Source organism: Leucopleurus acutus (genome assembly GCF_964270905.1).
Source record: "Leucopleurus acutus genome assembly, chromosome: 16".
Taxonomy (NCBI): Eukaryota; Metazoa; Chordata; class Mammalia; order Artiodactyla; family Delphinidae; genus Leucopleurus; species Leucopleurus acutus.
Window position 1 is genome coordinate 38,718,390 of NC_139158.1, and position 20,179 is coordinate 38,738,568.

A 20,179-nucleotide genomic window follows, 5' to 3' on the forward strand; every position below is an offset into this window, starting at 1 on the left:
CAGCGGTCTCTGGAAGTGTGGCTGGCTGCTGCTTATGGTCTCGTGACAAGCTCTCTGCCATGAGGCAGATCCGTGTCAGGATCCGTCACAGTTCTATTCGTCCAGTCCCTGGCCCTAGGTGTTTCTGAAGTTTGGGGCTGTAGGCTTTACTAGGACATGAGCAGTTTAGCCCAGCCTCGAGGCGGTGGCTGTGGCGGGTTCTGTGGCCTGGCTGTCTCATGCAGCCCAGCAGAGGCATCTGCTGTGGGTTCTGGCTCTGAGAAGCCTGCTCGCCCAACTTCACGTGGTCTGGGTAGTGGGTGCTGCCCACCAGGCAGTTCAAGCCACAGTGAGACCAGGGCCTCGTGGGTGGTGGGCAGGCCGAGGCGCCGGTCGGACAGTTGGCGGGCAGGCGACGAGCCGCTGTCCGCGTGGGTCAGGGCCTGTGGCTGGCGCAGGACTGGAAACCTGGGCTGAGGCACCATGTGGGGTGAGCCCCCCGGGGCTGGACGTGGCTATGTGGGTGGGGTGGGCGTCGGGGCCTGTGGATGTGTGGCACTTCTGAGCGTGGCACAGCCCACCCTGTAGGCCCTGCTCTGTCGTTTACTGGGGTGCCTGGGGCCCAGCAGTCACCGCTGCTTCTCTGCCCCCCAGGACAAAATCGCAGAGGAAGGCAGGCGGTGGGAGTGCCCAGTCGTGTGACAGCATCGTCGTGGCCTACTATTTCTGTGGGGAGCCCATCCCCTACCGGACCCTGGTGAGGGGCCGTGCGGTCACCCTGGGCCAGTTCAAGGAGCTGCTGACCAAGAAAGGCAACTACAGGTGAGAGGCATTGGTGGGGTCAGCTCAGGAGACAGTGCTGTGTGCTCGTGCCTCGTTGAGTCATTGCCTCCACGTGTCTGGCCACGGGCTGTCGGCGTGAGCCCCACGACAGATGGGGCATGGGTGATCTCAGGTGACTGAGGGCTCCAGGCCGAGCAAGGGGTCTGGAGGGTCTGTTGATCCCTGTGCTGGTGTGACCTGAGTCAGCCTCGTCTCAGCCTCCTAACCATCCTCCACAGGTCTGCCCTGGGCTGCCCAGCCCTGCCGGCCTGAGACCAGCCCCTGCAGGCTCCTCATTGGGCTCTGTAGGTCGGGTGGGGCCCATGGGGTCTCGGCTGGAGTCAGCCCACTGTGGGCCTGCCTGGGTGGTTTGCTGTGGCCACTGGAGGGGCCTTGGGCCGAGTGCAGGCGCTTTAGCCCAGTGGAGAGGACAGAAACCCCACGCCCACCCACTCCTCCTCCCCAGCACCTAGAGGCCGGGGCAGGGACCCTGCATGTGGTCACTGCACGTGTCAAGCACCGGCACTCAGGCACCGGGCAGAACCGGCTCGCGTGCCCTGCAGGAGGTGTCAGGGGCGGCCGCCAAACTGCCGGACGCTGCCGCCCTCACCGCCCCTCCCACCCGCAGATACTACTTCAAGAAGGTGAGCGACGAGTTCGAATGCGGTGTGGTGTTCGAGGAGGTGCGTGAGGATGGGGCCGTGCTGCCCGTCTTCGAGGAGAAGGTCATCGGCAAGGTGGAGAAGGTGGACTGACGGGCGGGCCTGGCCTCCGCGCTGCGCACCACGAGGGCCTATGCCGGGTTGCAAGAGTGTGGCAGACACACGGCTGCTGGCGGAAGGCCAGGTGCTGCCCGCCTCACAGCTGCCGCCCCTTTGGTCCATCTGTGTCCAGGAGGGCGGGGGGTCCCTCTGGGGTCCCACAGGCTTCCACCCACTCCTCTGCAGGACACTCAAGAGCCCACCCAGCAGGGAGCCCACCATGGGGCCGCCTTGAGACCCTCCCCCGCGGCCCCCTGCTGCTAACCGCGGACGCCCCGGCGCTCACCCCACAGGCTCTGCTTCTCCTTCTGGGACTCGCCCGCCATGGCCTGCCCTGGTCAGGCCTGTCCCAGAGCCGGGGTGCAGGGGGCCCCGTGGGGCCTCTGTCCATTGTACATGTCACCGAGTGCCTTCAACACAGCTTGTCTCTTGCCTCACTGTGTGGACCCGGCGACGGAGCACCGAGGCCCAAGCGTGGGCTCAGCGGGTCCCGGGCCCCTTCCTCCTAAGGGCCCATGTAAATATGTACATTTCTCAGGCCTGGGCCAGCGGGGAGGGGCTGCCCCAAGCCCGTTTTTCATGCGCTGACTTGTACAATTATCTTTTCAAAGGTACTTGGATAATAATGAAATAAAACCATTTTTGAATCTTCCCTGGCTGTGGACTGCACCTGTCCAACGTGGCTGGTGGGAATGCCCCTCGGCTGGCTCCTGGGATGTGTGCCCTGTCTCCCAGCCACCAAAGGAAGTCAGGCCAGCCTCTGTGGCGGGGAGGGGGTGCCGTTTAGCAACGCTAGCAGAGCTTGGGAGAGTGGGCCTGAAGCCGGCAGCAATGCCATGCTCCCCCTTCCTGCCCCAGTGGAGCCTCAGACCTGAGCCAGGGACCCATCTTCCATCCAAGATGTGAAGGACCCAGGAGGCTGAGATTGGGCCCAAATCAAGGGCCAGGGGGCCTGCCTTGCTCAGGAACCACACACACAGTCCAGGACCAGAGCTCTTTATTCACAGCCCACAGCTTCCATGGGCACCAAGGGACACGGCTCCCCAGGTGGGCGCTGACAGCGGTGCAACTACAGCTCGTCTTTGGGCTCCGTGGTGTTTTCTGGCATCTCCTGGAAAGGGTCATAGAGACCCAGCTGGAAGCTGCACCCTCAGCCCAGCCCAGCCCATGTCACAGTCACGCATCCAGAGGACTCGTCCAGAGACCTGGAGCCTTGGGACAGAGACACCCACCGGGAAGGGGGCTCTGGGCACCTCCGTGGGCTCCTCTGCAGGCAGCTCACCCCCGCTGTCCAGAAACTTGGAGAAGGTCTCCAGGTCCCTGGTGCCTTTGTATTCAATCACCTGAGGAAGGATGGGCGGGTCTGGGGGACACACCGTCCAGGGTCTAAGGCCAGCCCTCCGAGGCCACACCGCATCTCCAGCCGAGGTCTGAAGAGCCTAGACTGAGCCCAGACCAAGGACTGAGCCCAGACCAAGGGTCTTGCCTCACCTTCCGACCGGGCCCTGCCGGGAAGTACTTGAGGGTGGGGAAGCTGTGCACAGGGAGGGCCTCCAGCTCATTGGCCGTGGCATCCAGCTCGGCGATGACGATGTCCTCGTGGTCCCTGTACTTCTCAGCCAGTGCCTCCCAGGCCGGGGCCATCTCTTTGCAGTGGGTGCACCATGGGGCATCTAGGACAGGGGGGCATCAGCACAGCCAGCAGGGTCGCTGCTGCCCACTAGCCCACTGCCCTCTGCACTCACAGAACTTGATAAACACGTTCTTGGTTTCATCAAAAGCCACCTGCTCGAAATTCTTGTCCACGAGGGTCTTGACTGGCCGCTGGTCCCAGTCGGGGGGGACCTCCTGGCTCAAGCGATAAGGCTGGGAGAACCGGCCAGGTGCTTTATTGGGGGGTCTCTCCCAAGAGCCACTGCTCCCACTCCCACCCCCCAACTGGGCAGTCCAGCAGCAGACCTTGACCTCCCCACCCAGGACTGCGTGGCAGAAGGCTGCAACCGAGGTGGCGGTGACTGGCCCCCTGTCCGCAGGCATGTACTTCTTGGTGGTCTCAATGTTGATGAAGCGTAGGGTGGGGGCCTCCTCGGCCTTGAGGCCGAAGTACTGGAGCACATGGTCGTTGCTGGCACCCACATCCACCACCACAAACAGCACCTGCCAGCAGGGAGTCTGCGTGGGCGCCCTGCCTCCCCACTGCCACCTCACCCCTTACCCGTGGGCTGAGCCAGTACCTGCCCGCGGAAGCTGGGAGCTGCCTCCCGGAAGCCCGCCAGCAGCTCCCGGTGTGGGGCCAGCGTCTGGTTGACGAACAGCAGCAAGTGGTTAAGGATCCCGGCTGCAAAGATCTTACGGGACGTCTGCGGGGGCAAGTGGCGCTCATGGGCTGCTCCCGCGCTCGCCTCCCATCCTCTGCTCCCACCCACATCTGCCCTCCAGCCCCACTCACCTGGCTGTTGAACTCCGTGACCAGGTGCATGCTGTGTGTGAGGAGGAAGCGTGACAGATCCCCTTGGTCCAGGCCCAGCTCCTCATCCACTGGGAAGTCTGCCCGCCCCTCGTCATACTGGACAGTGCCGGGTGGGTCAGCAGGAGCCATCGCCCTGACTCCGACCCCCACTTCCGCCCTGACTCTGGGCCTGACCCACCTTTTTGAAGAGGACCACGGTGTCCTTGGTGAGGCCGAACTTCTGAAAGAGCTGAGGCTGGTTGGTGAGGCCAAAGCTCATGTCCAGGGCATCCTGGGCCAGGGCCAGGAAGGTAGCCACATCCTTGTCCTGCAGGTCCTAAGGGGCCCAAGCCTGTGAGGCTGACTGGCCTCACAGACCCTGCTCCCAGGCCCGGCCCTCATGCCACCAGCTCACCTGGAAGAAGCCAATGACCACCACATCCCGGGCATCTATCAGCGCTTGAGCGCCCTCCTCATCCTCCAGCCTCGTGGCACTGGGCCCCACCCGCCGCCTCAGCCACTCAGCGATGCCCTCGGCCTCCCAGGGGCCTGCAGAGATTCCCGTCAGCCTGGGCCAGCCCTGCCACCCGCCCACCCACCCATGCCCACTCCCCGCACCAGTGTACTCCTCCGGGTGCGTGTGGTTCCCGTCAAGGAAGAACTTGAGCGTGGGGTACTTTGTCACTGCAAACTCCTCGGCCAACTCTGGCTCCGCGGGCCCGTCCACCTTGGCCAGCCTGACTTTGGCCGACTCTGCTGCCAGCAGGGCAGCCGCCTTGCTGTACTCAGGGGCCAGTGCCTTGCAGTGCCCACACCACGGGGCGTCTGGGGGACAGGGCCATGAGTGCCCCAGGCCTCCATGGCCCCAGCCGCAGCCCCTGCTCCCGCCCGGCCAGAGCTGGCCGACCTTGGGGCCAGTCAGGCCCAGCAGGGAGCAAGCATGTCCTGTCCACACCTCCCTCATCAGGGGCCCACCTGAGCCTTGGCCATATGGAGCCCAAGCACCGCAGACCAGCCTCCTCAAGGGCCCCAGCTTGGGGAGGCAGTGGCCAGTACTGTCCTGACTGAATTCAGGAGGAATTTTCCGTTGCCGCCCCCTGAGGCCGGCGCCCGGCCATCTGCCTGTTGAGGCCTGCCGGCTAAGAATGGCTCTCACGTGTGAAAAACTTGTAAAAACCCGGAAGAATGTGCAAGCCTGAATGCTGGCTGGCCCTTTACGGAAGAGTTTGTAGAAGGACAATGACCGTGGGTCTCCCCTGCACCTGTGCCCTTCACCACTGTGAGGCTGGACCCCCAGGCCCAGCTCAGCCCCAGGGCTGTGCCTCGGGTATCTTCTGACAGAGCTCCAGGAGCACGGTGGGGGCGAGTGGCCCTGGCATGGGGGGGTAGAACCCCCCAGGTGGCCCCTGTGGGTCTCCCAGCCCCACCGGCCCCAAGCACTCACAGAACTCCACCAGCAGGGCAGGGTGCTCCCGCAAGGCCAGGCCAAGGGTCTGCCGGCTCAGCACCAAGATCCCATCCTCCTCCGGGGGCTCCTCCTCTGGGGGCTCCTCCTCAGGGGGCTCCTCCAAGGGACCCTCGGGCCCTGGCCCCTGTCCCCACAGGCCTGAGGCCCCAAGCAGCAGCAGCAGCACTGGCAGGAGCTGGCCGTCCATGGCAGTGCCGGGGCCCACGGGGCAGGGGCAGATAAGGGGGTGGGGGGCCAAGCAGCTGCCGCCACGTGGCACGCAAGCCTGGTTGCAGGGAAGATAAGGCTGGGAGGCCCCCCCCACCCCGGGGGCGGGGAGGCAGACAGGCGACACCGAGGGCACCAAGACAGAGCAACGTTTAATAGGACTGTTCAGGGCACAGTGCCAGGCCTGGGGAGGGGACATCCCGGGACAGGACAGAGGGCAGGGGGGTCTGGCCACTGAGGGGGCCGGGGAATGGTCAGGGGTCCCTTGCAGCGACTGACAGAGGTGGGGGAGACCAGGACCGCAAGTGGGAACACAGCCCTGGGGCAGGGGGCGCTCAGCTCTCCCAGTCCTGGCAGATGTGGAGGCCCCACTCCCAGGACAGGTGGGGGGTCCTGTCGTCATCGGTGAAGAAGGACGTGACCACGTAGGCACCCCGCACCAGCACGCCCCGGGGCACCTCCTCCAACGGAGTCACAAACTCGTACTCCTGGGCGCTCGGGCCATAGCTGCCCACCATGTAGACGGCTTTGTCCACTGGGGGAGGGCGAGGGTGTCAGGGGCTGCCCTCTGCCCCACTGGCCCCCACCCCGAGCCTTCCCCCTGGGCTGCCCCCTCCACGCAGCCCTCACCTCGCAGGCCCTGGCGGTAGGTGTGATGCAGACACTTGAGGCCACTGACGATCTCCTTATTGACCTGAAGGACAGACGGTGTTAGGGGGAACCTGGGGGGGCTGGGCCTGTGGCTGGCTGGTGTCCCTCGTGACAGCTCCCTCACCTTGAAGGTAATCTTCACTTTGTAATCAACACCCTCCTTCAGGACAAACACCCGGTTTTTCAGCGCAGCCAACTCCCCTGTTAGGGAAAGTGCAGCTAAGTGTGAACTCCTGTGATGGCTGAGACCCTGCCCCAGGAGCCCCCATGGGGGGCCTGTACCTGTGAGGTCTAGGTCTGAGTACTTGGGATTGGGCATGGGGGGGTCCTAAGAGGTACATGGCAACGAGCCCAGGTCTCTACCCCAAAGATCACTTTGTATTTTGCGGAGGGGGTTACCTGTGAGGTCCCTGCCTGGGGCTCAGGGTTGCACCAGGCATCCTGGGAGTTACCTGTGAGGTCCATGGTGATGGGCCCTGGGGCCTGCTCAGACATCAGTGTCAGGCTGGTCACCTGCACGTTGGGCAGGCTTGGGTCTGAAGAGAAACCAGAAGTGTACAGGTGCCCTAACCCTAACCCACCCTCCCCACCCCAGCCCAGGGCATGGGCATACCCACGGCAGGCGGCTCAGGCCCCAGCAACGCCCGCTTGTAATTAACCAGGCTCTCGTCATCCGGGTCCAGCTGCTGGATCTCCAGGAGGCTTTTCCTCCCCGGGGCCCGGTACTCCGGCACGGCCTCATCCAGCACCTCATCTGGCGGCAGCTGCCCCTTCTCCTTGTCCGTCAGAAGGACTGGGGGTCGGGGAGGGTGTGTGAGCAGCTGCTGCCAGCTGACCTGGCATTTGCTGGAGCCTGCCGTCTGGCCAGCTGGACCTCCCACTGCCCAAAGGAAGGAACTTAACAGGAGTCCGGTGAGAGCTCTGGGAGAGGGGTGGGCCGAGAAGATGCAGAGCAGCGCCCAAACCCAGCCTCTTGGGGAAGGGCCTGGGGAGTGGAGAAGGCTCCCAAGAGATGGAGGCAGGTGATCCCTGGAGGCTCCAGCTGCATCCTCCTGCCCCACCCATTCATCCCAGGCCCCTCCCTGACTGTAGGGGGAAGGAAGACCCCAAATGGGGGACAGCCCCAAGGGATAGGGTCCACCACTACAGAGTGGTGACCGCTGAGGTCTTCTCTAGAGCAGAGGCTCTGCCTTTTCGCTGCTCTCTAGGGTCCCCAGTGCCCTAGGCCTCTTCCCATATTCCCATAAGGCTCTCGGACACCTCTCAGGGTCCCCACCACCCTGCTCAGGGACTGCGTTCCCTGAATGCCTCCCCACAGTCTTGGGAGTTCCTCCCCATAATGCTCCTGAAGGGTAGGGGTGGTTCTCTCTAAACCCCTCAACTTATGCTCCGAGGCCACCTCCCCAGGTGCCTCCAGACCCAGTCAGCTAAGCCCCTTCCCCTGGCGCCTTAACGCAGGGGTCTTTCTGAGCCCTTCCCACAGTCCTAGGAGAAGCTCCCATGGTGCCTTGGGGCAGGGTCTTTCCGAGTCCCTGCCCACTGCGCTCCAGTCTTTCCCGGGATCCACACCCTCCCTGAAGGAGCCCCAGCCCCACCCAAGGGAGATGGGACCTCAGGGGCAGGTTCCCACGGGGAGAGGGCCCCCCTGCTACCCTGTCTTCACAAACAGACCCGCCCACTCTTGACCCCTTGCCCCATGAGTGTCTGGCCTGGACGAAGCCCCCCACCCCCGCCAGAGCCCTGCCGGGGGACCCCGCCGCGAGATCCCCACGAGCGCCCCCAAAGTTTCCGCGGGGGAGAAGCCGCCGCGCCCCGGGCTGAGCCCCCCGCCCACGTGGCCGCCCTGGCCACGGCCCGCTCACCTCGGGCGCACAGCGCCAGCCGGAGCAGCTCCAGCAGCTGCGCCCCCAGCTCACACGCGTCCAGGCCCAGCATGGTGGCCCGCGGCCCGGCCCCGCCGCCGAGCCGCCGAGGAGCCGCCGCCCGCCCCGCCGCCGCCCGGCTCGGCGCTCAGCCCCGGCGCGACTGCGGTGAGCTCATCCCGGCCGGGAGCGCCCCCCGCGCCCAGCGCCGCGCCCGCGCCGCGCGCCCCCAGCCGCTCCGCGGACCCCGCGCAGCCCCGCAGAGACGCGCGTGTCGCCCGCTTGGCGCCGGCACCCGGTCGTCCCCGCCGCGGGCGCACTCGGACCCCGCACAGCCGCCGCAGTCACGGTCCCAGCATCCCGCCCCGCCTGCACCCGGCTCTGGCCATCAGGGCTGCCCCACCCCGTGGCGCCGCCCGGTGTCTGGGGAGTCTCTGGGGAAGCCCTCTGGGCGGGGCTGGTGGGACTGGGGGCGCGAGTGGAGCAGGTGCGTCCCCCCCACCAAGTCCCCAGGCTCTCGTTACCTGCAGGCAGCGCAGGCCGCACCTGGGGCCCGACAGTCCCTCCCCCTCCCCCTACTCCCACCCCCGCTGGAGCTTATTTATGTCTGGGCAGAGGGGACTCCTGGAGTCTGCCCAGCCTTGGGGGGTGGGGGATGCTGTGTGTGTATGCACAGCCTCCTGGCCCCGCACCCCAGAGGTTCACAGGCATCAGCACGGAGGGGCCAGTGTCCACACACACAGTGAGGTGCAGTCTGGAGACACAGCCATTATTCCAGTGTTTATTGACTGGGCTGTGTGAGCGTGGCGGGGGGTGGAGGTGTCTTTGCATGCTCTATGCTCAGAGGCCCCCGTCCTTGGGGAGAAAAGGACACTGATCTGAAACAGAACGGGGTGGTGGAGTGCTGAGAGGGGTGCACAGAAGGGGCCTCTGGTCTTGATGCCCAAACAGACCTTGTGATAGGTGGATGGGGGTCAGCGGGGCAGGGGCAGGGGTGAGCTGGACCTGAGGCTGGGGACAGCTGGGTCAAAGTGGAGGGGGAGGCAGAACACCAGCTAGAGTCCCCCTGCTTCCTTACACCCCTCCGCCCCCCCATTTCTGAGGACACCCAAGGATCAGATCTGCCCTGGCCCAAAGGAGCCCCCTATCTGAGAAGGAGGCCAGCAGGCCGTGGGTGAGGGAGGCACATGTGCTAGGGTGGGGACTGTCCCCCTTGGAGCCGCACCTGCCCACAGTGTTTCCAAGGCAGGATCTCCCCAGCTGGAGCCCAGCCCTTCTAGGGTCACATCCTGCTGCCCCTTCCCTGGGGTGGTCAGGGAAGCCACTTGTCCCCAGGCTGGGGATAGCTCTGGCCTCTGGGGGCCTTCAGCCTCTCTAGAAGCCCATCCATGAAGAGAGGACAGCCAGGCCTGGTGCCAGCCTGACCCCACCTGTGTGGGTGGGGCTGGGTGAGAGAATTTCACTGGCATGTAAGGGAGAATGGCACCTGGGAAGGGTAGAACACCCCTCCAGTACCCCTGCCCCAGCTCAGCCTGGACATGGCTTTGCCTGCAGTGGAAATGGGTTCAGATGGCCATGTCGGAGGCTCTGGCCAAAGGCTAACCCCGACATCCTGCCCTGCCCCAAGCACCTAAAAATCAGAAATAGACCTGTTTGCACCACTTTAAAATGGCCCCAACAAAAGGGGTGTGGGTGGCCAAGCTGTTGGAGGAGGGAGAGAAACGGCCAGGCTGGGCCCTGAGCCCAGAGGCTGCCCACGAATCTTGGGGGGCAGGTGTTGAGACCTTCTCTCCCAGTAAAGCCCCCTCCCACAGTCTCCCACAGTTTCGGGGTAACCCGGGTGGGGTCTCTGTCTGTTCCCCAACTGGTGCCCCAGGCATCATCGGTGCAGCAGAGGGGAAGTGAGCTGCCTGCCATATTTCCCCAGGCCTCAAGGGCCCCTGCCCAGCACACCTATGCAGCCACGCAGTGTCATACCAGCCCGGTAGCACCTGCATGCAGCAGGGACAGTGTCACAGTTGCAGGGACACACTCCTAGGGCAGTTCGACCCCTCACCCAGACCTTACAGCCCCTGAACCACTGGTCGCCCACATCCTGGGGCGCCATACAGGAGGTGGGTATGGGGGAGGGGTTACAGTGACCCTAAACGGTTATCCTCCACCCCAGCCCTCCTTCCCCACAAGTCCCCTCTCCCCTTTTCTGAGTCCCCATCCTTTCCCTGAGTTCCCACCCCACCTCTGAGCCTCCCCCACCGCCGTCCCAGCAGAGGCTGATTCCTCCCACGCTGTCCGGGTGGGTCCAAGCCCCCTCTCGAAGCTCCAGGCAAGCTCCCGCGGGCACGGGCCTCGGTTTCTCGTGACGTGAGGGGATCCTGCTCGAGGTGGATGATCGGACGCGCGTCCCCAGACCCCAGACCCCGCGCTGCGGAGGGTTAACTCGCGGGCGGGGCGGCGGCCCGGGAGAGGAGGCGAGGGGAGGGGAGGGGCGGGGCGGGGCGGCCGGACACCCTCGCCCCGCTGGGCCTGCCTCAGCCATGGCCGCCGGCCCCGCGTCCCACGGCGGGCTACCCCGTGCGCAGAGGCCGCATCTGAGCAAGGTGGGTGCCGGGATCCCGCCCCCCCCCACGATTTCCCGACACGCGAGGCCGGGAGGGGCAGGAGAGGAGTGAGTGCGGGTGCTCGCGAGTGTGGACACTACGCGAGCGCGCGAGTGTGGACGCGGGTCTGAGGCGATGGCACTGTGTGAGCGGGGTGGGGCGGCGGAGACCCCGGGGTTGGGGTCGGCTCGCTCGCGCCCCCCCTCGCCTCCGCGGTCAGCCACGGCCTGAAATCCCACCATCAGTGAGCGTTAATCTCCTTCAAGCACACTGATCCGGCGCATCCCGGGCTGTTCCGGGGCATCTGGATATGGGGGTGGGGGAGGAGGCCACCGCAGGCCCTCAACCTCCTTTGCCCAGATGGAGCGGATGGTCGTGAGTATGCAGGACCCCGACCAGGGCGTGAAGATGCGGAGCCAGCGCCTGCTCATCACCGTCATTCCTCACGCAGTGACTGGTGAGGTGTTGCAGGGGCGGGGAGGGGTGTGCCGGCCCTGCCTCGGCCTCCCCCTACCCCAGTCTCTGCTATGCAGGCAACGACGTCATGGAGTGGTTGATCCACAAGTACTGCATCACAGAGGAGGGTAAGGGGTCAGCCCGCTGCTCTTCCTGCGCCCCATACTCGGCCCTGGGGTCGCTGTGCTGATGGCCTAGGGCTGGGGCCAAGCCCACTGTGCTGGGGGACCCGGCTCGGCTCCCCCCACTAAGAATTCACCACCTTGCTCCCCAGAGGCCCTGCACCTGGGCACCCTCCTAGTGCGGCATGGCTACCTATACCCACTGCGAGACCCCTGCCACCTCGAGCTCCGGCTGGATGAAACGCCCTATAGGTTTCAGGTCAGGCTCAACTGGGAGCAGGTAGGACCCATCCCACCAGGCAGCGCCTTGGCAGACACTCCTGGAAGGGGTGGGGCTGGGGCAGGAGCAGGACCTGTGATGTCACCGCAGATCTTGTGGTCCACTGCCCCCTCCCCAAAAGGCCTGGACTGGAAGCGTCCCTGTGACAGAAAGACCAAGTTAAGGGGAGGGACCTTTAGCAGGGCCCCATAAGGGGTAGTACCTGCAGAGGACTCCACCAGCTTACCCGGGGTCCTTAGGCCCCAGCCCTGAAGAAGGGGCCTAAGGACAGGATCCCTGCACCTCAGTGTGCGTCCTCAATCATGATGGAGCCCCCCCTCCTGCCCTCCCTGGCCACACCAGGGACCCTGGCAGGGCCTGCCCTCAGTCCCCACCCCCCCAGCACTACAACTACCTCCTGGGCCTGGGCAGGGAGCCCAGAGTCAGTGAACCAAGCGCAGCTCGGTCCAGGTGGACGGAATGGTGGATGGTCAGCTGAGCCTTGGGACAGTGGGAAGATACCCCCCAGCCAGCCCAGTCTCCTCCCAAGGGAGCTGAGAGGGTGGGGATGACTCTTGGGGCGGGGAAGGCCCAGAAGGTCACAGATGCCTTTGTCCTTGCACCACACCAGACGCCCTATTTCTGGATGAGCACCCTGTGGCCAGCCGCTGAGCTGGACTACGGTGAGTGAGGAGGGGTGGGCTAGCCAGGGACAAACTCCCAGGACTGGTGGCTGCAGGTGGGGTGCCACAGGGGAGGGGGAGCTGACATTGCTCCTCTGCAACCTGTGCCCTGTCCTTCCAGCCATCTACCTGGCCAAGAAGAACATCCGAAAGCGGGGGGGCCTGTTTGACCATGAAAAGGTGGGACACCCTCCCCACCCCTCCCAGGCTGAATCCAGCCAGAGGAACCCAGTCCCTACTTGTGGCCCTAGAGCACACAGCCCAGACCCCAGGGTGCTGTGCATACACAAGCACAAACACCCTAGGTGGTCTCAGAGGGGAGGTGGGGAGTCCACACCCCAGAGCTGGGCACCGGAGGGAGTTTCCCGCTGGAGACCTCAACACTCCGCAGGAGCACTATGACCAGCTGCACAGGAAGATCAGCCACACGTGGGACCTGGTAGTGATGCAGGCGAGAGAGCAGCTGTGGTGAGACCACGCCCTGCATGCCCCGCACGCCCCCAGCCCAGGCACTGGCAGCCCTGGGACCAGAAACAGCGCATCCAGGCTTGGCTGCCTGCCCAGGCCTCGGCCTGAAGTGGGGGGTGAGGTGGTGGGTACAGTGTCCCCCCAGCTCTGCCTACCCCCCCCAGGGCAGCTAAGCAGCGCAGGAAGGGGGACAGGCTGGTCATCGCATGCCAGGAGCAGACGTACTGGCTGGTGAACAGGCCCCCGGTGAGCCCCTTGTGGGGGGTGGTCCTTGGACAGCAGCGGAGTCCTGCTAGCGGTCAGTGTGCCTCCTCAGGTGCTCGTTGAGGAGGACCTGCTTTCTGACCCCTGGGAAGGACATGCTTTTAGGGATCCTGTCAGGTGACAGGAAGTTCTTTTTCTGTGGTTCATGAGAACCCAGAGGTCACAAGGCCAGGCCTGAGCTGCCCCCACCCACAGACTAGGACACAGCAGCTTCTCTCTGGGTCTAAGGAAGCAGAATGTGGGCACCTGAAGGCCCTGGGTGGGGTGGGGGTGGGGGTGTGTGGTGGTGAGTGAGGGCACCTGAAGGCCCTTGGGGTGGGGGGAGGTGAGTGGGGGCACCTGAAGGCCCTTGGGGTTGGGGGAGGTGAGTGGGGGCAGGCTTAGCTGCAGCATGAGGGACTGAGGTCATAGGCCAAGAGCTTCTGGGGTGCTGGCCTGGGGTCAGGCCTTACCCAGATCCGTGGGCCTGGCAGGTGGGTTGAGGTCCCCCTACTGTGTGGGGCAGTGGAGAGACCAGTAGACACAGATGTATGCTGTGAGGGGCAGTCACAGCGGACCATGAATAGAAGCTCCGGGGGAAAATACTCCATGAAAAAAAAAAGAGAGGAACCCAGGGGCCTGATTACCTCATCAGGTGTGGGTAGTGCCTCTGGGAAAATGACCCTTAATCTTCCACCTGAGGGTCATGGGGTCTCAGGCGTTGAGGGTGGAGTGGGTGTGGCCAAGGCTGAGCAGTGGGCTGAGGGCCGGCGGTGGTCCTGTGGAGGGACCAGTAATGGCGCCCGTGGCCTCCGGGGAGTCATGTGTGTCTGGGGACGGGGTGGTCAGGACGAGGTGCGGCCAGAGGGGCTGTCTCAGGTAGGGCTGGGGTTCTGGCCTGAGCAGCCAGGAGCTCGGAGGTGAGTTTGGCTGAGGCGAGGAAGAACGGGGGGCTTGGGGGCAGGTCACAGACTTCGCTTTAGGAGCCAGGAGCTGGGTGAGGGGCTGGAGAGGGGACCAGGGTGGGCTAGACAGGGAGGGTGCCCTGGGGTGGGGATGGGCAGAGAGCATACAGGTCCCGAGTTCCCCTGAGCATGTTTCCACATTAGGGCCTGACATGGGCGCAGAGCTTCAGTGTATGGGGTTAGGAGGGTCTCAGCAGCCTGCATGAGCTGTGCCCCCGCTTCATCTCATCCCCCCTCTGCAGCCCGGGGTCCCCAGCGTGCTGGAGCAAGGTCCAGAGCGGAATTCCTGCACTGCTGGGCGAGTGCAGATGGTGAGGACCCTGCATGCACACACCCCCAGCCCACTCCCCACCCCTGCACAGTGCCCTCCGCTCCATGTGCCCCCACCTCCCTTAACCCCTCCACCTCCCCCCCTGCCACTTTACCCCACCACTCCACCCACTCCACCACTAGGGGACTGCTTGGGGGCTGCCCACCCACCTGTCCACTTGTCCATCCAAATGTCCCATGATTCAGTCACTCCAAGTCTCCTGCTTTGCTCCCCAGCTCACTGCCCCGACTCCCAGCCCCCTGCTAACTCTCGCTCTCTCTCACCTCCCACCTGCTGCCCTGGGTGCAAGTAAGTACAGTAGACCCTATGGGGGGAGGGGGTCTTTTCCCCCAGGCTAGGGCAGCATCAGGGTCTGTGGGGACTTGGAGGGGTGGCGAGCAGGGCCACGGGCCCGAGCAACCAGGGCCGAATGAACCATGCGCCTCCAAAGCCTCCAAACTGGATGGAATTGGACCAGGACACGTGTCCGAACTTTGTAGCAGCAGAGTCCTCGGTCAGATCCCACGACACCCAAAACATAGAGCGGAGTCATCTAGTACTTTTCTGAGAAAACATCTTCCTGACTTCAAAATCATAGTTCACGGTCACAGGTTTGTGATTTCCAGCAAAGTCACGCAGATAGCTGAGAGGAGAGGTTGGCACCACAAGCATCCTGAGGGTGCTGTCTGCCCTCCCTTCCCTTCAGTACATTTGAAAACATGAAATAGTGACAGTTGGGGAAACTCAAGGCAACTTTGAGCACCTGAGGGCTTGGTGAACACCCCGAAACGTCCAGACTTGAGGCCCCAGGAGGCGTCCTGGAAAGTCAGACCCCTGCATTAGAGGCCAGGGCTCCGGAGGGCAGGGCAGGGGTGGGATGTCAGTCCCTATAGGGACCTGCCTTCTAACTGCAGCCCACCGGCCCCTTCCAGACCAAGACCGTGGATTTCTACAGGCGGGAGGTAGGTCCTGGGGGCAGAAGGGAGGGGAGGGGTGGGCTGGTGGCTCCCAGCCCCGGCGCGCCTCACAGGTCTCCCATCTTAGGTCGAGTGCTTACGAAAGGCACTGGGCAGGGCCCGGGTGAAGTCCTCCGTCTGCCTCGAGGCGTGAGTGGGATGGGGGTGGTGGCTGGAGACCCTCAGCCCAGAGCCCAAACCCTTCCTCCAGTGCCCTCGTCCCCACAGCACTCCCTGCACTGGCCCTGGCACCACCCTCCACCCCCAGGTACCTGAAATTTAGCAGCCAGCGTGGGCCGCACGACCCCATCATGTCGGGGTGCCTGCCCAGCAACCCCTGGGTCACAGACAACGATACCTACTGGGCCATGAATGCACCCAGGTGAGCCCGGGGTGGGCCAGGAGCTGCAGGTGTGCCCCTGCCTTCCTCGTGCTCCTGACCCACCCGCCCCTCCCCCAGCGCGGCCGTGCCCACAAGGCTCCGTGTGGAGCAGTGGGCCTTCAGCTTCCGGGAACTCTTGGAAGACCCTGTGGGACGGGCCCATTTCATGGACTTTCTCAGTAAAGAGTTCAGTGGTGAGAAGCCCCCGCCCCTGCTCCCTGCTCGAGCCCCCCCCCCCCAGGTTTCCACCAGCATGGGGTGGGCCTGACCCCGTGCCCGGACCCCCAGCTGAGAACCTCAGCTTCTGGGAGGCCTGTGAGGAGCTGCGCCACGGAGGGCAGGCCCAGGTCCCCGCCCTGGTGGACGCTGTGTACCAGTGAGTGCCGCAGGGTGGGGCGGGGGGCGGGCAGCGGCCAGCCCAAATGGCCCAGACCCACCGGGGCTCCTCTCTCCCATGCCAGGCAGTTCCTGGCCCCCGGTGCTGCCCGCTGGGTCAACATTGACAGCCGGACGATGGAGCGGACGCTGGTGGGCCTGGGCCGGCCGCACCGCCATGTGCTGGACGATGCCCAGCTGCATATCTACATGCTGATGAAGAAGGTAGGCACCTCCTCCCTCGCCGCCCTCCCCCCCCCCCCCCCCCCCCCGCCCCAAGCCGGTGTCAGGTGGCTTCAGTGGCCACAGCTCAGAGGCTGGTCCGCAGCTTAGTCCCGCAGCTCACACCGCGCCTCACAGAGCAGCAAACCGAGGCTCAGGGCGGCTGCAGGGCTTGTCCGGCCGTGGTTGTAAAGTGTTCTAACATGGAGAAGGTCAAAAATGAACAAAAAGTAAATGACGAATCCCCACGTACCTACAGCCCACCTTCACAAACTGTCGACTCGGGGCCTATCTGGACTCACGGTCCATCCTGTCCAGTGGCCTACCACACACCACCCCGCCCCCCCGCGACTTTAAAGCCATTTCCAGACTTCCTGTCTGTAGGTATTGCAGGAAGTTCCCTTAAAGGACACGGCCACCGCTTCCCTTTCAACATGGCTGCAGAGGCCAGCATCACACGCGAAACACCAACAGTATTTACTCAATGCCCTCGAGTGGCCAGTCGCGTCCCCTTCCCCACGTGACCTCAGGCTAGTTTCCCGCTGCTGCTTATTCTCTGTGCTGTGGAGTGTAGAAGCCTGATGGGGTCTCGGGGCTGAGATCAGGGTGAGAGCAGACTGGTTTCTTCTGGAGCCTCCAGGGGAGAATCCGTCCTCCTTTCTCCAGCTTCTGTGGACACTGTGTTCCTTGATCAGATTGTTTTCAGTTTTGTTGTTGTTGGTTCGGTTTGGTCGGGAATAGTTACTTCAGAGGTAGTGTCCGATGTGTTCTCCACTCAGGAGGGATGTCAGTCCAGCTCTCTCTCTTTTGTGGTGAAAGCAGCCTTGACAGTCTGGCCCAGATCCATGATTTCATGAGGGTATGGGATGTTCTAACCCATCACTGCCTCCCTGTTCTGACGCCTCCTCTCTCTGCTCGTTGCTGGCCCAGTGGTACCGATCATAGAGGAAAGGCAGGACCGAGGCTTGATTCCTCCTTTAAACATAATTATTTATTTATTTATGGCTGCGTTGGGGTCTGTTGCTGCTGTGCGCGGGCTTTCTCTAGTTGTGGCGGGCGGGGGCTACTCTTCGTTGCGGTGAGCGGGCTTCTCATTGCGGTGGCTTCTCTTGTTGCGGAGCACAGGCTCTAGGTGCGCGGGCTTCAGTAGTTGTGGCGCATGGGCTTAGTTGCTCCGCGGCATGTGGGATCTTCCCAGACCAGGGTTGAACCCGTGTCCCCTGCGTTGGCAGGTGAATTCTTAACCACTGCACCACCAGGGAAGTCCTAAACATAATTGTTTTTAAATATTTTTTTTCCTAATTTTTTTGGCTGCATCGGGTCTTCATTGTGGCACACGGGCTTCTCTCTAGTTGTGGCGTGTGGGTTTTCTCTTCTCTAGTTGCGGCGCTCGGGTTCCAGAGTGCATGGGCTCTGGAGTTGTGGCACGTGGGCTTAGATGTCCTGCTGCTTGTGGGATCCTAGTTGCCTGACCAGGGATCAAACTTGCGTCCCCTGCATTGGAAAGCAGATTCTTTACCACTGGACCACCAGGGAAGTCCCTTGATTCCTTCTTTAAGTACCGCTTTTCAAAATAAGCAGTTGGACCCCTGGTATCTGCCAAGGGTAGTCAGTGAGGTTGGGATGCTTTTAATACCATTGTAAATTCACGTTTTGACCATATTTGATGGGTTTCAATCCCTTTCAGTCCTTGTCTCATGGGATGTGCAGAGGTCCCACCCTCTCCGGCTGATTGCTCTTGAGTCCTGTGACGTGTCCGAAATCTATGGTGCTTCCTAGCTTTCTAAGGGGCTGTCCTACTCCAGACCTAAAGCCAGCCATTCCTCGGGCCCTCAGCCCTCCCTCGGGGGTGGTGTTCAGAAACCATGACCTGCACATCAGACCCGTCATAGTGCCAGGGGTGGTCATGGTTCCCAGGACTTTCAGTGGACAGAATCAGGAAATGCGTGTTTTAAATAAAACATACCAGGAGTTCAAACTGATACTTCTAATTCGGAATCAGGATTATAGAGTTTCCTTAACCTCTTTGGCCTCTCTCTCTCTCTCCTCACTCCCCTACTGAACATCTGGGTTTTCAGTGGTGCCAACATAATCACTCACTTGCTTTTTCTCGAGATTCACTCAGTAGCTCAGCTGAGCAGCACGACACTACCATTCACAGTGCCTGACAGTCGTTTACTGTTTGTTTATTCGGTCCTTTGTCCACAGCCCCTCAGATGCCCCTTGGACACTCAGTTACGTGTGGCTAGGGTGGTGTCGCCCGCTGGACGCCCAGCTTCACTTGTCCCCCTTCAGTGTTTGGGGGTTGCTTATTTATTTTATAATTACATAAAATATCTACACAGCTTCAAAATCCAATCTACGAAGTACACTCAACTAAATCTTGTTTATACCCCTGTCCCTCCACCAGAAGTTAACAATTTAAAATGTGTATTTTTCTTTTTAAAACATAAGCACCTGGGTTCGTAGATTCCTGTCCCTCTTTATTGAATCCCGTGGATTTGTCGACCTTGCCTTTGTCCCGCTCCACATGCCCAGCCTCACTCTGTGCGTCTGCAAGAACCAGTGACACCGGTTCCCTGTCGCAGGAGGCGCCACGTTCACTCCCCGTGTGGGCACCAGGCTCCTGCGTGGTTGGGGGCTGGTCTCCCTGAGCCCGACCCGGTTTGGGCTGGTCTGGGGAGGCTGCTCCGGCCCAGTCCACTGTGGGCCCCGCCCTTGGAGGAGCATGGGCAGTGCTGGCTGAGACCAGGAGTGGGAAGGGATCAGGCCCAGATGCTGTCTGTTGCAGGACTCCTACCCGAGGTTCCTGAAGTCGGATTTGTACAAAGACCTGCTGGCGGAGGCCGTGGTGCCCCCGGAGACCAAGCGACGGTCAGCCAGGTGGTGCCCAGGGAGGCAGGTGGGATGCCGGGGGTGGCGCCCTGTGCTCAGGCCCCTTCGTCTCCACAGGGTGTTCCCGTTCATGCGGAAGCCGCGCCATTCCAGCCCCAGCCCTGCTCTCCTTCCTGCCTCTGCCTCCAGGGAGCCCTCGGGTGGTGACGGGGAGGCCTAGGTGGGCCTGGGCACGAGCAGAATGGGGCCATCTTGCCCTCATCAACTCCTCTTGCCCAGGGTCCTTGCAGCCACTGAGACTCCCTGGCGCGGGAGTCCCCTCAGACCCCGAGCGCCCGGCCTTACGGGGGCACCGACCTCTGTGGCTTCCACCTTTCCCCTTGTCACACCCTCCCCCAGAAGGGGCTGTTCGGGTGCTGATTCCCAGGGCAGGGGTGCCCTGGACTGAGACAAGATGGCAGCACACCTGGCATTCCACGCCGGTTCCCACCCCGCTGGTGACTCCCCGGGCAAGATTCATAGTCAGGTGGCTGCCAGCAGGGCGCGTGGGCATGCAGGGGGAGGTGCTGCTCCCACTGGGCCGTGGCCTCTCCGCCTCCGTGGCCACCCGAGGCCCATGGCTTCTCCCCGGTGTTGTACAGAGATGGCTCCAACATCGTTGCTCCTCCAACAGCCAGCCCTGGTTCACAGCCAGGGCGGCAGAGCCTCTGGGGAAAGACACCAGGGAGTCCCCACTCCGAGGGCCCCCCGAGACTCAGCTGCTCCTTTGGGAGTACAGCCAGACTGGCTCAGCTGGGGCAGCGCCACCCCTCCCTCAGGGCTGCCCACACCCTCCCGCTCCCAGCGCAGAAATAAAAGACCTTTGGGTCCTCACTCTGAGCCTGTCCTGCTGTGGTCCAAATCGTGGTGGGTGCACATGTGGTGGGTGTGCTTGTGGTGGGTGTGCATGCACGTGTGGCGTGTGGGTGAGGAATGCACTGGTGAGGGAGGTGGTGAAGGACAACAGGAAGTTCAGGTGTCAGAGGCAGTGGGTGGAGGATCCCTTGTGTGGGGTCTGTAGGCCTTGGGCTGGGCTCAGGCTGCAGACTTGGGGAGACAGTGGGGAGC

At 63.1% G+C, this 20,179-nt stretch overlaps 4 protein-coding genes across 5 annotated transcripts in view; 2 read left to right on the forward strand and 2 right to left on the reverse strand.

Annotated features, from left to right (window-relative positions):
* AXIN1 (axin 1) overlaps positions 1–2,151 on the forward strand; it is a 54,456-nt gene extending 52,305 nt beyond the window's left edge. For both annotated transcript variants that reach the window (XM_082857918.1, XM_082857919.1), the window contains 2 exons: positions 634–801; positions 1,430–2,151. In XM_082857918.1, the coding sequence (XP_082714044.1) occupies positions 634–801; positions 1,430–1,556 (295 nt within the window). In that variant the 3' untranslated portion in view covers positions 1,557–2,151. The remainder of the gene's footprint in view (positions 1–633; positions 802–1,429) is intronic.
* A 532-nt stretch (positions 2,152–2,683) lies between these two features.
* Positions 2,684–5,748, reverse strand: PDIA2 (protein disulfide isomerase family A member 2; the record flags this gene model as incomplete). The annotated part of the gene is made up of 10 exons (XM_082857796.1): positions 5,456–5,748; positions 4,630–4,836; positions 4,427–4,560; positions 4,211–4,348; positions 4,012–4,128; positions 3,797–3,922; positions 3,522–3,719; positions 3,308–3,428; positions 3,054–3,235; positions 2,684–2,905 (listed from the first exon to the last, which is right to left on the reverse strand). The coding sequence occupies exons 1-10, from the start codon at positions 5,664–5,666 to the stop codon at positions 2,684–2,686; spliced, it is 1,656 nt and encodes a 551-aa protein (XP_082713922.1). The 5' UTR covers positions 5,667–5,748.
* Positions 5,749–6,021: 273 nt separating this feature from the next.
* ARHGDIG (Rho GDP dissociation inhibitor gamma) lies at positions 6,022–8,272 on the reverse strand (the record flags this gene model as incomplete). Its single annotated transcript, XM_082857067.1, has 6 exons — positions 6,022–6,221; positions 6,317–6,380; positions 6,462–6,538; positions 6,790–6,873; positions 6,951–7,130; positions 8,200–8,272. 6 exons carry the CDS (start codon positions 8,270–8,272, stop codon positions 6,022–6,024), a joined length of 678 nt encoding a protein of 225 aa, XP_082713193.1.
* A 2,461-nt stretch (positions 8,273–10,733) lies between these two features.
* RGS11 (regulator of G protein signaling 11) lies at positions 10,734–19,292 on the forward strand (the record flags this gene model as incomplete). The annotated part of the gene is given in 16 exon segments (XM_082857139.1): positions 10,734–10,796; positions 11,157–11,253; positions 11,330–11,380; positions 11,527–11,633; positions 12,265–12,316; positions 12,438–12,496; positions 12,708–12,784; positions 12,949–13,030; positions 14,235–14,303; positions 15,235–15,264; positions 15,347–15,408; positions 15,527–15,640; positions 15,719–15,869; positions 15,871–16,016; positions 16,102–16,240; positions 19,029–19,292. Coding segments are annotated over 16 exon segments (1,563 nt in total).
* Between the last annotated feature and the right edge of the window lie 887 nt (positions 19,293–20,179).